The sequence below is a fragment of the Melopsittacus undulatus genome, chromosome 1, assembly GCF_012275295.1.
Source record: "Melopsittacus undulatus isolate bMelUnd1 chromosome 1, bMelUnd1.mat.Z, whole genome shotgun sequence".
Lineage (NCBI taxonomy): Eukaryota > Metazoa > Chordata > Aves > Psittaciformes > Psittaculidae > Melopsittacus > Melopsittacus undulatus.
In genome coordinates, this window is record NC_047527.1 from 143,575,745 (window position 1) to 143,591,818 (window position 16,074).

Consider the following 16,074-nt stretch of genomic DNA (forward strand, 5'->3'; position numbering starts at 1 on the left):
AAGGACAGCTTTCTCAAAATGGAGATTTAGAACATGGAATAGTGTTTGAGGGTTGGGCTTTTCTGGATTTCTTATAATGTGACTTGGTATCTATAAAGAGCAGAAACAAAGAAGGTCATGTGATTGTACTGTATCACAGATGGCACTCCTCACCTTTTTGTAATGAAACTGAGATAGTTGCCACCTTCTCCCCTAATATCTTAGCCCTAAGTCCTACTGTTCTGTTTTCTGGAAAACCCAAACCTGGGGCCCTTCCTGTTCTAGTACTTCTATTGTCATAATATAAATAATGAAAAATTGAGGTTAAGCTACTTAGGCTTTCAAAGAACAGATTACTTGAAATACTAGGGGATTTGTAGGAGGGCACAAATGTACTTTGGAGAGGGAATGAAATAATAGTTCTTTTTCAATTCTAAAATTAGGACTCTGTGCAACTCATTTTTTTGTAACAATGCAGATTGAAATCACTGCATGTTTGAAAGTGCCTGGAGTGATAGTTGTTCCAGTATATGAATAGTCCACATTTGTTACAGTACTGAGAAACGAATAATAGGATAAATCATTTTGGTAGCTGTCAGAATTGTGTAAGACAGCATAAAGCAAGGCATATGTGCACCTTCGGGTAGAGAATCAAGCCCATGAGTCTTTACATGCCTTACGGTAAAAAAAGTCTTAGTAAGAAACAGACAAAATGTCTGCTTAAGCAGGGAACCATTCCTGAAAAAGTGTGACTACCATAAAACTTTGAGGTAACACAGCACTACTTTAACAAGCATTAAGTTAAAGCTACTCTTAGGGTTATTTCTGTGATCTTTTTTAGTCATTTCATTGTCTGACTTCTCTGCCAAATTTGTTGCCTCATTCTGGAGCGTTTTCTCATGCATGCGTTGAAAATGCAATAAGGCTGTGTTATTGATGCTTTACCCCTGTGAGTTAAGATGTGAAGGTGGCGGAGTAACAAAATGCAAGTGGAATATTATCTTGTCGTTTTCGTACTTGTGGAATGATGGTTTTTCATTGCTGTGTGTGACCTAACCTGAATAATGGAAACTGAGCTGTGACTTGGTGTTGCTAAAGGGAAGACACAAATACAATTCAGAAACAAAAATGGTGTCGGAATTTTACTGTATAACAGCGCCCTTCAGCATTGTGGTGTTATTTTAACAATATAATAATGCATAAAGAAATGTGATTAATGTAAGCCTTTCTATTGTGTGTAGGATTCGCTAGCTGAAGTTGAGGAGAAGTACAAGAAAGCTATGGTTTCCAATGCTCAACTAGATAATGAGAAAAACAACTTGGTTTACCAAGTGGATACCCTAAAAGATGTCATTGAGGAGAAAGAAGAACAGATAGCAGAGTTCTATAGGGAGAATGAAGAGAAATCAAAGGTACTGACTTTTAAGACTTTTTCTAATTGTAAATGTAACCCATAGAAACCTTGGACTACTTAGAATGAACAACTGAAAACTTCTGGATTAGTAGAAAAGTCTATCTCAGTGGCCTGAGATGTTTTGAGTATTGTGTTGGTTTATAAGAGAAACTAAATCACCACTAACACTCCCACCGCCAGGAAAAAAAAAGCACATTAATATAATACACTGACTGAAGATAAAATATGAATTTAAATTGAGCAGGACATGTTCAGCACCACTTTGTTAAAAAGGGAAGATCTATGACATTAGATCAGGAAAGATCTATGATCTCTTCCCTAAAAAGGGAAGATCTGTGACAATGTTGTTCTTCCAGCAATATTCAGATAAATTCAGTGTCTGAGTTTTCTTGTTAATACTGTGCTTAAGCCTTTACGGCATCTTTCTACTCAACATTTTATTAAATAAAATCTCCTATATAGGAAGCATCTGGAGAACTTACCTAAAAATCTGATTCTGTGATTTATTTTTTTTTTAGCTACTCTGTAGAACTTCTCCAGTTGTTGCAGTAATTTCTTAGGTACCGTTAAGTGATATTACTAATTTTTCTAAAATGCAAACTATATTGATACAGGAATTGGAAAGACAGAAACACACGTGCAGTGTTTTGCAGCATAAGCTGGATGAACTTAAAGAAGGCCTTCGACAGAGAGATGAATTGATAGAGGTATGTACATATGAACATGTTTGACAGAACTTGTGTAACCAATATGGTGTAAGATTTGCATGGGAACAGCCACCATCCACAAAACAAACTTAAATATCATCTTGCATTTTTAGGGAAGAACTTACCTTATTCTAGTGGGTAGATCTCTAAATTTACCAAGTTCAAAACATCTCTGCATGCTTTTCAGATGAATTGCATCGTTTGAAATGCTTAATTCCTGTGAGAATTGTGATGTTCCCATGAATGTTCTTTATTTCTTCCCTTTGAAGGCAGAACTAATGTTTGCATGCCCAAAATCTTTGCATAGCCAGAAGTTCTGATGCATGGGTGATACTAAATGTTATCCTTGCCTTTCCCAAAATGTTCATTTCAGTTGTGCTAGATTTTTGTGAGCACCAGCCACTGAAGTCTGTGTTAGTGGGTGTTTGTTTGCTTACTAGTCAAGTATAAATATAGCAACACTGGTCAGCATGTTACTGTGTCACAACCATTTTGCTGGGTGTGCAGTGTGTTCCTTTCCCATCTCACCCTGTTCTTTTACCCTTTCTTCTGGAAACAAACCTGATTTTTCAAACACTATGTAACACTGCACTTCATTGATCCATTTGTTTCCCCAGTAAGTTCTTATGCTCTCCAGGTAGTAGTACAGTAACTCCAAAAGGCTTCTGAAAAGTCAGAGATCTGTTATGATTACTGAGAAAATAATACGCACCCTGAACTGGAGATGATATGACCTACTAGCAGAAGAAAAGGAAATAAGATTAGCCAAAGTAGCAGCATTTCGCAGCAGATTAACGCTGGCAAACAGAAAAAGTTAGCAAATTCTGGTTGTAGCTCTGTTGCTTGCTCTGGATTCTCTTTGAATTCACTGTAAATTAAAACAAAACTATATACTTTGGTTTTGGGGGTATTTTGGGGGATTCTGGTTTGTTTTGTTTGCTTTTTAAAGTATGTGAATCACGAATATGCAGTAGATTGTCTGGAGTGTTTGGTGGAATGTAGCTTGTGTTGAATTTTCATCAGATGTGTGGATTCCCTTGGCCATTTGAGTAACTTATTCATCTATTAAATAGAAGATCTAGCTGAAGCCATTTAGCTTTTTGCAAAAAGACATTGTCTTCATTCCCAGATGTAAAATCAAGTTCCTCATTAGGAGGGCAAAAAATTGTCACTAGCCCTAAAAATTCTTGTCATCTTCATACGTAATTCTATGAGCCTAGAAGAGAATTCTAATTAAGTGTGCAGCACATAGCAACATGCAGTATTGCTTAAAAAAAATGGAACTACACTTGATATGTATTAATGTAGTATCAGAAAGCAGTCAGAAGCTGTATTTCAGTTCCTGGATGCTTGATTCAAGCTTGTTTATATTTTAAAGAAGGTTTTCTACTTTATCAAACATTAATAAAAATACTTGTTACATTAGTGTTCACTTTCAAACAGGACTTCAAGGTATTTGGACATGACAACAGCATAGTTATTTTCCTATAAGAAAGGACGTTATCCCCAGTCTGCAGTGGGAACTGTTACTAAAAAAGGAATGTAGCTCTATCTGCGCTAAATTTCCCATCAACATTGAATAAAATTAATTACTATTCTCTTGCATGAATTCATAAGGCGTATGTTAAGTTGCACCCTTTTTCTTTAATTTCATGCTCATAAACTCTTTGGTTGACTTTTATTACTTAATTTCCTTTATCTTTATTTAAATGTGGTTTGTTGGGTTTTTATTTTTTTCCTATTTCCTTACTTTTCTTTCCTCTTTTATTCTTCCCTCCATCCTATTTACTACAGGAGAATCAACGCATGCAGCAGAATATAGACTCCATAACCAAAGAGGTGTTTGATCTCCAGGAGACAATTAATTGGAAAGATAAAAAAATAGGGGTATGAATCAAATAGGGGGGGAGGCACATTTTTGTTTTAGAAGTAGATGGATGCCCCCACACCCCAAGGAATACTGTGTACTCCAAAGAAATGAAGGCCGCTCCTGATTTAAATACTTTAAATGGTTTGCAGTCTTTAGAAAATGAGCTCCACTTCATTTTTACTTGCATTATGATGAATAATACTAACAAAATCTATATTACAATAAACTGTTAGGCAGTAAAAATTTATAATATATATATAAAATATTCTTTGCCTGTATTCAGGGCTTGAAATGTTATATTTTCCTTATGGCTTGGATCTGTGTATTGATCCTTGTGACATAGCAATAATGTAGTTTTAAACACATTTGAAATTGGTTTTAAAGCTTTTAATCTCCTTAAAGGTAAATACAATTTTGAAAGCTTTCTGACATTTGACTCCCACCTCTGTCATCAGCTTAACAATTTGCTTAAGAATTAGTGGGTTTTAAAAGGGTTTGTTTTGCACTGCCTGGGATAAGAGAGGCAAAATACCCCAAGTAATTGAAAATGTAGAGAGCTGCAGGAGCAAAGTGTCACAATGTAGAGAAACCTCAGTGAGCATTTGTACATTTGATTGCATTTGGCAGTGTTCAGGGCCAAGTAGGACAGGGCCTTGAGCAACCTGGTCTAGTGAAAGGTGTCCCTGCCCATGGCAGGGGGTTGGGACTGGATGAACTTTAGGGTCCCTTCCAAGCTAAACCATTCTGTGATTGTATACCTAGTGCTAAAAAATACAGTCTTGAATTGACTTCTGCAGCCAACTTGCAGATTCCTGTGTTGCACTTCTGAACCTTTCAGGGCTGGTTAGTTTGAATGCAACACTGAACCATGCTGATTTTTTTATAACACCCACAAAATACCAAGGTTACCAGCTATTGTAATTGAGAGCTGGAATCAAAACAGTGGTTGTATGGGACCTTTCAAAGAGCATTTGTAGGGTTCCTGATTTTAGGAAGGAAGGTGGTACAGGAACAGCTGTGTTAATATTCACTATGCGGCTAATGTAGGTCAGACAGGGTTTGTCAGCTTTGCTTCTGGGCAGCAGACAGTGGTAAGACTAAGTTGGCCTGAGTCTTGGGGATAACTGCTTGGCTCAACTTGTGGCTGTTCTGTGCCATAAGTAAATGGCCTGGTGGTGAGGAGTTAACTGGGAAGTCTTTAGAAAGGAATTCTCTGCCTCTTAGTAACAGTAGGGCCATTTATCTTCAAGTGAATTTTACACCAGATTTTGACATATGCAGATTGCTTTGAAGATTGCTGCATTTGCTGGAGTTCAGGTCACTGTGAAAAGTTACCTTTCTACCGAGAGTGCCCAGTTAAAAAAGAACTGTTAGACTTTTTTCGATCCATACTTATTTAATGTTTCAGTCCTTCAGTTCAATTCATCCTCACCATAATATAACATTTCAACGTGTTTAAGTTTATGAACATTCTTCTGAAAAGCTTTTTTTTTCTTTAACCATATTCTTTCCATACTTATCCTTCACCATTGTGCACTTTGTGGAAGCACTTTTTGCTTTCAGAGGCGTTGCCACAGTTAGTACAGAGCATATAATTTATCTAATGTTCAAACAAAAATAGCTACAAGCCAGATGGACAAAAAAGGGTTTTTTTTTTCCTTTCAGTCATAATTTTCTTGCCAGTTTGTGTTCCTGTAAACGGCATAACTGGATTTTTTTCTTAGTTTTTATTTTTACCATCCTGAGATTGAAACCTCATAGTTGTTACAGTGTTAACATTCTGCTTTTCTGTCTGATTTCTGTTATCTAGAGACACATTTCTGAGCTCAGCTTTTGAGGCTTTCTCCTCAATGCTGAGAAGCTTTGCTTATTGTTACTCTATTCCAGCCTCAGAAATCTCTGAGAAGGTCCACAAAAGAGTAGCTTATAACTAGAATTATAATGTAGTTTTACAATATGTGCTTTAGAGTAAGGCAAGCAGAACAGAGATAGCATGAGTTTGGTTTACACCTGCCTTCTTAAATTGCCATGTTTCTACAAAGCAATTGAAATTTACAGTTGCAGTTGGTCTTAAATTAGACCAGTTTGAGGACAAAACCACTGAACTATAACTTCCAGGTTATACTCCTGGAATACACAGCTCTTTCACTGTTTGCTGACTCCAAATGGTACATGCACTGGCAGTTTGGAATTAGCAGTGGAGTGTGTGAGCTTGGTGTGGATTTCATACAGGTTTCTTGGAATATTTAGAAAATAAGACCATAGACAAATCTGTTTTCTGCCAGATGATTGTGTTTTAATTATACTGGCCTGTTAAAACATGCCTACAGAGCTTGTGCTGATTTATGCCTCCCCCCTCAAAAGAACTGCAAAAGTAGATTTACTACCAAATTCATGTCATGTATTTTAATTCCTGAGCATATGAACAGTAGCAGCATTGCTTAAGTTTCTCTAACATCTCTCCAAAGGCAGAGATACATGGCTGTATCAGTTTCACTTCCCATCACATTTTCCTGATTTCTATGCACATAACACTTGTGCATAGTGTTCCAGATAGGAAGGATGTTTTGGGAAGGTTAGCAGCATCACAGGCATTGCCAGGCACATGGTATCTGTGTCTGCAATGTAATTCTGGGCCTCTGTGTCCATTCTCTCCGGTGGGGGAGCTTACTTCCCCTTCTGTTTCTGCTGCTGTTCTTCAGATATGGGAAAGGTGCATCTTTAAGTGGAACACAGAATGATGCAATGGTGAAGGATCTCTGCAGTGTTTATAATGTACTTAGAGATCTAGTATGTGTTAGGAAATTAAAGGACATCTTATGAGTTCTTTTTGATGTGACAGGTAATGTTTTCACACACGTTGAATTATTTGTATTTTAAATGTCAAATTTACATATTAGTAAATCAGTTTTCTGTTGAAAGTAAGAGTAATCCATTAAAACATTGCTCTGGATTCTAGATGATGATTAAAATTCAGCATACTGCAATTGTTGTATGGGGCAATTACAGTACAAAGGTATACACCTTCATTTCTTTCTCGGTATCAGTTCATTCCTAAACATTTATGAATGACATAAGATTTAGTGGATCATTTTATTGGCAAAATGTGCACTTTTGCAGTTGCTATATGGTTGGGATTATTTGTAATGCTTGCAGTATTGAATTTGAATGAATGATGGAATGGGATGCTGCAAGTGAAAGTGTCTGATTAACTGCCAGGTAGCACAGCTCCAGCATAGGTAGGCAAATCCATCTACATCCATATTGCTTGAATCCTTGTTTGTGCTAGTAGTGCTGCTTTTTTCTCCCCCTTGCAAACTGATTGCTTTGGGTTTAGTAAAGGGTGGTTGTAGTAATTAAGCAGCTAGTAAATAAACTAGTATTTCTAAGTGGACAGGCTTATATATCCAAGGTCTTTTATGAAGTATGCTTTCTAATTCTGTACCCTGTAAGAGATAGGGAAATTAGTTCAATGGATGTAATGCTTTAGGATCCTTGTCAGTTGAATTCCAGGAAATTTTATTTCTGGCCACAGAATGCTTGTAATAAGAAAAATCACTCTTTTGGTATTTGATTTAATTTTCCCAAATCTACCAAAAATAGAATCCACTAAAAAAAAGTCTATAATAAAAACTACTGAGACTCGCCTGGGAAAAAACTGGCATGACAAACATGCAGCAATGAGGCTAGATATGACTTGTAGAAAGTAGTTATTGGAGATGTACATTAATATACATTAAATACCCCTTTTATTTTCTTTACTTCTGTTGAGCTCTTTGTATTTACTTGTAGAAAATCTCTTTGCTATCTGTCATATGCTTTTTCTCTGTGCCATTCTTTTTCTTGCCATCTGCCTGAACCCAGGCCCTAGAAAGACAGAAAGATTACTTTGACTGCATTAAGAATGAGCGAGATGAGCTCAGAGAGGAGTTGGCTGACCTGAAGGAAACAATGAAGAGAGGAGAGGTATGTTTGTAGTAGTTACTTTGCAGTAACAAAAATCCAGGAGTGGGGCATGAAATCAAGGTCAATGAAAAAGAGGAACAATGGTTACTACTCTTGTGCAGTCTCAAAACCTGACCTTAGGGTAGGATAAATGGCGCAATAGTTGTAACTTTTTCAATCAACTTGAAAAGCTTTTTATGAACTCTTCTGTCCGATTAAGTTTTAGCACAGCTCTTGTATGAGTAGGTTGTTTTTCTTTTCTTTTGTGATTTTAGAAACATGGATTAGTTATAATCCCAGATGGCACACCAAACGGTGATGTAAACCATGAATCAGTGGTTGGTGCTATAACAGTTGTATCACAGGAAGCTGCTCAAGTCTTGGAATCTGCAGGAGAAGGACCACTAGGTAAAAATACCTTATCATACTTTGTTGTAGAGCGTTTGAAGTCTTTGTTTCCTTCCTGTTCACAGTGATTTTCAGCCACAGAAAGATACCTGTGATGTTTCTGGAATATACAACATTCACGGTTATTTATTTTTTATGCTGTATGAGAAAACAAATTTATCTCAGTAAAAATGTAGTATGTGCTTGGATGTATGTAATTGATTAGATCTTAGCCCAGATTTTGTTACTGTCAGAAAATACCTTGCCTGAAAGTGTAGTCTTTCAGATTAGTCTGTTTTCTGTTTTTTCATGGAAAAAAAGTTCTTTATGTATAATCAGTGAACGAACTTCTGCTGAAGAAAGCAAAGCCCTGTATATTCTTTCCCCTTCCTTGAAATATTTCTGCCTTTTAGTGTAAAGCAAATGGAGTATTTCATCACATTCATTAGAAAGACAAGTTTTAATAGCATTCAAGAAATGGCACGGACAGCAGAAAGATAGAAGTTTTGGGGGCCTTTATTTTAACTTTTGTTCTTAGGCTGAACAAGTTATTGCATGCATAGTCAATCTACTGTGAAACTCAGTCAACAAGCAGAGATACATCTCTATAGTCTTGGATTATATTTGTAAATAATATATGTTACATATATGTGATTTGGCAGTGATTAGACTTGATACATGTTCTGCTGTGGCTCCATCATTGTGAACTACACATCTTTATTGTGTTGTTTCTGTCAGAATCAGCATTTCCAAGGAAACTGCTTTAATCTTAACAGTGCGTTCTTGGCAGAATGCTTTGTGGCCCCTACCAGTCTTCTGACCTTCAAACATTGCAACATTCTTGTGGGTCCTCTCCCAAGTACTTTTTTTTGTGGTGATTTAAGAACACTTTCTACAGACTTTCTGAACATATGAGGAAGCTTAGTGCCTTCCACAAATATATAACAGTCCTTAAGAATGAGACAGGGAAAAGAATATACAGTCAGAAGAAAGTTTTATTGGAAATGGCTGTTCTAGATATTGGGACAAAACTGTGGTTTTATTATTAAAAAAATCATCAGTTGTTAATTTACTCTGAAGAACTACTAAATTCTGAGGTCTTGATTTAAAATTATTCTAAGAAACAGTGTGAATTAAATATTTACACCTTTTTTCTGCTATTAACTAAAGGCTGATACATTATTAGATAGCAAAGTTTTATGCTCCCAGTGCTATTTGCCTTAAGTTTAACGAGTTTTTTATTTGAAATCAAACAAAAATTGTGAAAAATGTTTTTAGTTACAGATTTCTCTGTTTTTTTTAATTGGGTTCTTTGGTTTTAGATATCCGGCTACGAAAACTGGCTGGAGAAAAAGAGGAATTACTGTCACAGGTAACACAAGCTATCTATTTTTAAAAATAGACCTTTGTATATCCATTTGCAAACTATTAATATATTGGCAATAATCCGATAGTAAGTACCAGAGGTGTTTAATCAAGTACTTAAGGACTAAAGCAAAATAAAATACTCCTTACCTGGCTGCTACCAGGAATTACCAGCTCCTCTCACTAGTTTCCTTATCCATGTGACTTTGATCTTGGTGGGTTAAGAACACTCATTTCACTAACTGGTTAGTTGAAATCTAGGTGGTTTCTGATCTGCTGTCAGTGCATGTATTTAAAATGGTTCTCCTTTCATTTTTGTTTTGTGTACTGACTTTTTGTGTAAAGTCAGTAAAATTACTTACTCATAAATTCAAGTAGCCCTTCTTCCGAATTGCTGAGTGGTACTGTTTCATTGATCATTTCAGTTACTCAAATAGAAAATGAGTATTATCAAAGTAGTTGTATTTTAGCACAGTTCAATAATGAGAAGAGAGTACTGAAGAAAACATAGAGCCATTGAACGATTGTTAGGAATACCATAGTTTTTGTTTTTCTATTTGAACACATTCCAAATTTAAAGTGGTGTTGTCAATATATGCATTTGCTGGGAATGTACCCTGATTTTAGTATTGATACTTCGTTTAGAATGCAAATAGATTCTAGTATTAAATACAAGGGTATAAATACAAGCATATAAAGATTTACACACATGTTTATCACCACATAGTTGTAAAAAAATAGCGTTAAAATATTCGGCATGAATGAGAGCTTTGCAAGTATACAACAATACCATACAGCTAATATGTAGGATAGTATTTTGAGAGTCAAAAGAAGTAGTTCCCTCTTGTAAATTCCAGACACAGAGGACATAGTCGAGGAAGCTATGTTGACATGCACTCACCCAGAAATGGGGAGGGGAGGTTGTAGCCACAGGTCTCAGGGACTGGTTTTCCTGTCTCTTCTTCATCAAGACATTTACAGAGCCGTCTCAGCCAGTGGCATCTTGGGACTGCTTTGCCTTTTTCCCATTGAACATTTAGATACACAACTACTGAACCTGTGGGAGTCTGTTTCACAGAAGAACACTTCTTTTTCAGGTCAGAAAACTGAAGATGCAATTGGAAGAAGAACGACAGAAATATTCTAAAAGTGATGGCATGAATCCAGATATCATAGGCTTAGAGAATGGCTCTGACTTGCAACTAATTGAAATGCAGAGTAGGTATATGGTTACTGTTCAGAAGTATTCTTACTGGGGAGAGGAAACAGACTTTTCTGGCTTCTTTTCCTATACTGTGGTGTGGTAGCAGTTTTGTGAATGAATATATTGTTGTGCACCTAGTTTTTTGTAGATATTTCTTACTGCAAAGTAGCTTAAAAGTCTGTCTCTTCCAGTGTTGAATAACAATATTCTGGGAAGTTATTTTCCAGTTGATGACCTTGACTAGAATGGGGGCTGCTACTCAAACAATTTCAGTTTTTAGGTGATGGAATTTCAGCTGGAATATTCTGTTAATATAGTCTATGTGATTTTTTTTCTATTTATTTTGTTGAATCTTTGATAATCTAAAAGATTTATTCTCTGAAGCAAAACATGAAAAATTATTCAAGTTTAACACAATATTCAGGGTTGCTTCATAGAAGCACAAAGTGACTTTCCACTTCAAGCAAGCTATTCCTCCAGCTGCGAACTTTACTAGTTTGACAGTCATTTAATATGGTTGTGGCAGTGAATGTGAACAGAATACTGGCAATATCAGGGCTCAAATACAACACCAAAATACTGTACCATGTTCCTTGGAGTTTGTCAGACAGGTTCAAGCCTTGTGCTGCTTAGCATTCTAATGTTATTACAGATGTCTATGCTAAATGATGCTGGTATTATTTCTATTGTGATTTGATCCATCTTAGTGTGTGCTGGTTATTGTGTTTTCTTTTTTTGAGAGAGGAGTTTGCTGATCTAAATATGTGTTTTAAAAGGTGTGTATCTCAGACAGCTGGGAGATAATACGTATTCTTACAGAGACAGTAATTGTGTTCTCTAAATAACAGGGAAATTATTTCCTTTTAATACTCTGAAAAAGATTTCTGACAGCACATTTACCTCTTTCATCCTGTATACGGGCTACTCAATAAAATGGTCTTTTTAGTGATTTCTAGAATAAAAGGGAAACTGCCAGTTTATAGAGTTGCTTTGAGTGATATATTCCTGTCAATTTTTATCTAGGAGATGCCAACAGACAAATTAGTGAATACAAATTTAAGCTTTCAAAAGCTGAACAAGATATTACAACCTTGGAACAAAATGTAAGTGTGTCTTAATATTTATTGTTATCATTACACTTGTTCTGTACAGTTGCACAGTACTTTTTTCAACAAAACTATGAACATGTATTTCCTTACTTGATTTACTGTTCGTTCTTTAGTTTGCACATAGTGGCACTATATTTGTATTTTTATCCATATTTCCTTCAATACCTGTGCATAGTCTAACCACAAGAGAAAATCTGGAGTGAATCTACTCAGATGTCAATGTACAGCAGAATATAAAGATGAAATGAAGCTACTAGTTCAAGGAAATCAGTTTATGTAGCTTAATTACTTGAAAAAAAAATTGTATAGACTTTGGAAGGTATATAACTTACTCTCTGAAATTCAAGAGTCTGGTTTTATAAGTATAGGTATACATACTGTCACTGATTTACACTTCATGATTGTAACTCAGTAACATGGTATTAAAAGTTCAGCATCTCTATAGGTCATCTCAAAATCTCATAAATGATTGCAGTTTGAATCAGAGATGCACAGTTGTTCTGTCCTGTACAGCAGCAGGCTAGTAGCCTGTTCTATGGGTTTGGGGGTAGCAAGGAGCTATAAGTACAATCCAGCAAGTGGGCTTTAACACTGGCAGATTGCAGCAGGACTTGTCTCAAGCCCTCTCTTCACTGCTGAACTCTATGCTTGATCTCAAGACCTCTTTCATCATGCCCTGATAAGTCTCCAACTTCTCATATGGTCTCTGCTTTCCAACTTTCCAGCTTTTCTTTTTAAGCCCCTGTATTCCCCAACTCTTGACTTTTATTTTTCCAGCTCTTCCCTCTGTGTAGTTCCTCAACCTTCTGTATCTTCCCAGCAGTGTCTTATGCTATGTTACATTCTCTGCTGTTTCTTGTGACCCTCACCAGGGAGGGACAGGCAGTGAAGGGTATTCCAAGTTTCTGCCCACAAATTAGTTTACTGTTTTATTAGTTCTTTAAAACATTCTTTGTAATTACAGCTGACACGAACACAAACATTCTTTTCCCAGAAGGGGATTGTATGGATAGTTCACAGGTTGCCTTGTGTTGTTGTGGCTTTTCAGAAAGGAAAGAACAGCTGGTGGCAGGTGAGCTTGGGGTGGAACACCTCAGTAATTGTTCCTTTTATCTTGTTTGGGTCTGCAGATTGCACGACTTGAGGGGCAGGTTACAAGGTATAAAAATGCAGCAGAAAATGCAGAAAAAGTAGAAGATGAACTCAAAGCTGAAAAGAGGAAGCTTCAGCGGGAGGTAACTGACTTGATTTCAGCTGTATACTCCATGCTCCTTTCAGTCTTGAACTGCTCTGTCTTTTGCTTCCAAGCTCTGTGTTGTTTGTAGTCTTTGGTTACAGCTTTTAAGTGTTTTGTGAGGAGACAATCAAGTCTGTCAGTGTTGCATTAAAAAGACAACTAGCATATAAAAGTAATACTAATTACAATTCAATGCAGTACTGCCTTGAAAAGAAGGATCTAAATTTGTATTTTTTTTTCTAAATTTGATAACTTTTACTGTTTTATACTAACCCTACCATAAAAATTACTGGAAAGCTAAATGCTCCCTGTGTCAAGTGCCAGACTGGGAAGTTTCCATTGTGCACCTCACAGGGAGCTGGGAAGAAGCTTGCTTGCTTAAGAGCTGCTGTGTGACTATCATGATACCTGCTACCCATGGGAATATATATCCATGAGCAAATGAGAATGGAGGAGAGGACTTCACCTTTAAATAGCATGTGATAGGAAGTTGCAGGCACCTGGTTCTTTTGAAATTAGTACATGTTTTATGTTTCAATTGCTTCCTGATTTTGTATTTTAGCAGTTGAATTCCAATTCATCTGACTGCAGTAATTAAGTGTTGTGTCTTAGCTTATATGGCACTCTTATAAAGCATGTCATACTTGTATTCCTGTTTGTTTCCTCTGTCAAAGCTCAAGAACAGCAGAAAGTCCAAGTAAACTCCAAGTGATAATAACTTTTGCTTTCATTTTATAGTTAAGAACAGCACTGGATAAGATAGAAGAGATGGAGATGACCAATAGCCATTTAATGAAAAGGCTGGAGAAGATGAAGGCGAATAGGACTGCGCTTTTATCTCAACAGTGAAGTGGAAATTGAAAATACAATGCACTGCTCCTTGAATAACTAGCCCCTAGCTTGTTTTTAAATACAGACTTTCATTGGCACAAATTATTTGAACACTGAGCTGTTCACTGGTGTTTTAGTTTCATGATTAAATGGCATACTTCTTTTTGTAACTTATGAGAGAATGAAATGTAGTTTGAATTCCCATGTGAATGACAGCAATTTTTCTGTAGCGTTTGATTCCAGAGTCAGAGCTGGAGCACAATGCTGTATGTGCAACTTTGCAATAGAAAATGGTTTTACAGCTGTGGAATCCAGTTTACTCACTATCTCTTTTGGCTGCTTTAATGATGCTTGATGCTCGGAGACAACTGCATGAATTCAAGAAAACACTGTATTACTGTATTATAAACTAACGTATATTTGCTCAAGACATCACACAGCACAAGTGCCTTTTATCTGGTGCAATTTAGACTTCATTGTTGAAATAACCTTTGAAATCAGATAACATTTTATTTTAAAATACATCTGGGGTATTCACTAAACTTTATACATTTTGAAAATGCATTTTTGTAAAATATTTAAATTTATAAGAAAAGAATAGGGAGTGTATATAAAAATCTGCTTTTTTTGCATGGGCACATCTGAGTTCTAGGTAATTTTGTCAAATACTAGGCCCTGATACTCTTAGTATTAAGAGTACAGATTTTAAAACTTTTGTTGTACACCATCAAATTATGTCATCTGCTTAAGTGTGAATTGAAATTTTGGGGTGGGAGGAAGGGGTGGGAAATGTGGCTAAGGAGTTTATTAAATGGACACTTTACTGACCAAAACCAGACATTCTGTGTTTTCTTTAAAAACCGAGATAAATCTGTGCAGAATAGGAAATTCTGGTCTTTCTCTTCTTGAAAAGTATCCTTTTGGGTTTGAAATAGACTAAGGTCGTTGGGGATTTTTCTTTTTCTGATTTCTTATGCTGACCTGTTACTCTTTGACAGTGCTGTCATGGAGGAGGGCAGACAGTACAAGGAAGAAGGTGCTTTCTGGAATGGTGTGGGGTTTTGTCTGTGGTGGTATGGTTTTTGTCCTACGTGCTGTGGACAGTGAATTGCTGTTAAGAACTTGCACCCTTCAAGCTGGCACATCGCAAGTAGGAAAGGAAAGGCACCTGCAGTGGCAGTTTTGGAGCATTTGAAGTGACGCTGCCTCCATGCTGGACTTCCCTTGAGGCCAGCAGGAGCCCACCGTTTGATCTGAGAGGAATCATTCTTTCAGATTTGTATCTGATGCTTTGCACAGTTTCTCAAAGCAAGGCATATTCTAGAGCCATTGCAATGCAGAGGGTTAGTACTCCTGCTTGTACCAGAGCTACCTTCCAAGAACAGCGTGGTCTTAAACAGTGTGGCACCGAAGCTTGCTGTCTGTTTTGATTTAAGATACCTCTTTGACTTGGAAAATTAAATGCTTTCCTTATGAGAAACCTCTGTGTAAGCAGCAGATCTCCCTATAGTCTTACTCATTAAATGGGAGACACTTGTAGTTTCGCGATGACATAGATCATTGTGCTGTTAAGTTTCTGATTCCTGGTGTGTACTTACTCAGAAGAAACTGTTGGGGTCTTGATTAATTGTTGTGTATTCTGAAGATAACGGGATACTTTGGGGGTTTTCTCATGTACAAAACTCAGCTAAATCCTTATTTGGCACATAGCAAGGAGCACCTTTCCTTCTACTTCACTTTGCTTATCCCACCCTGTTGAAGCTGGATGTTTTATGGCACAGGGAAAACTGATTTCAATATTAAACCATAGCTTGGATAAGGGGTTCCAAACTCAGTTACTGCAAAACTTTGTCTGGAGCACCAGTGCATCCTTTCTAAAGATTAAGATTTGTAGTAACCAGAACATAAGATTGCCAACATGTAGACTAACTGAATAATACTGGATTCTGTGGTCCAATATGAGTCTTAAGGCAATTGAAAGAACTAAGAGGGAACAGCCCTAGGAAGAATTAATTGCAGACCTTTC

General features: G+C 36.7%; 1 protein-coding gene across 5 annotated transcripts in view; it reads left to right on the top strand.

Annotated features, from left to right (window-relative positions):
• LRRFIP2 (LRR binding FLII interacting protein 2) overlaps positions 1-14,881 on the top strand; it is a 51,893-nt gene extending 37,012 nt beyond the window's left edge. For 2 of the 5 annotated variants that reach the window (XM_034065622.1, XM_034065630.1), the window contains 9 exons: positions 1,221-1,391; positions 2,008-2,100; positions 7,835-7,936; positions 8,191-8,323; positions 9,625-9,674; positions 10,765-10,885; positions 11,895-11,974; positions 13,111-13,215; positions 13,956-14,881. In XM_034065622.1, coding sequence (XP_033921513.1) covers positions 1,221-1,391; positions 2,008-2,100; positions 7,835-7,936; positions 8,191-8,323; positions 9,625-9,674; positions 10,765-10,885; positions 11,895-11,974; positions 13,111-13,215; positions 13,956-14,066 — 966 coding nt within the window. In that variant the 3' untranslated portion in view covers positions 14,067-14,881. Of the gene's footprint in view, positions 1-1,220; positions 1,392-2,007; positions 2,101-3,894; positions 3,988-7,834; positions 7,937-8,190; positions 8,324-9,624; positions 9,675-10,764; positions 10,886-11,894; positions 11,975-13,110; positions 13,216-13,955 lie in introns of all 5 variants that reach the window. The other 3 variants (XM_034065635.1, XM_034065636.1, XM_034065615.1) reach the window with 2 other exon arrangements.
• The last annotated feature ends 1,193 nt before the right edge of the window (positions 14,882-16,074 follow it).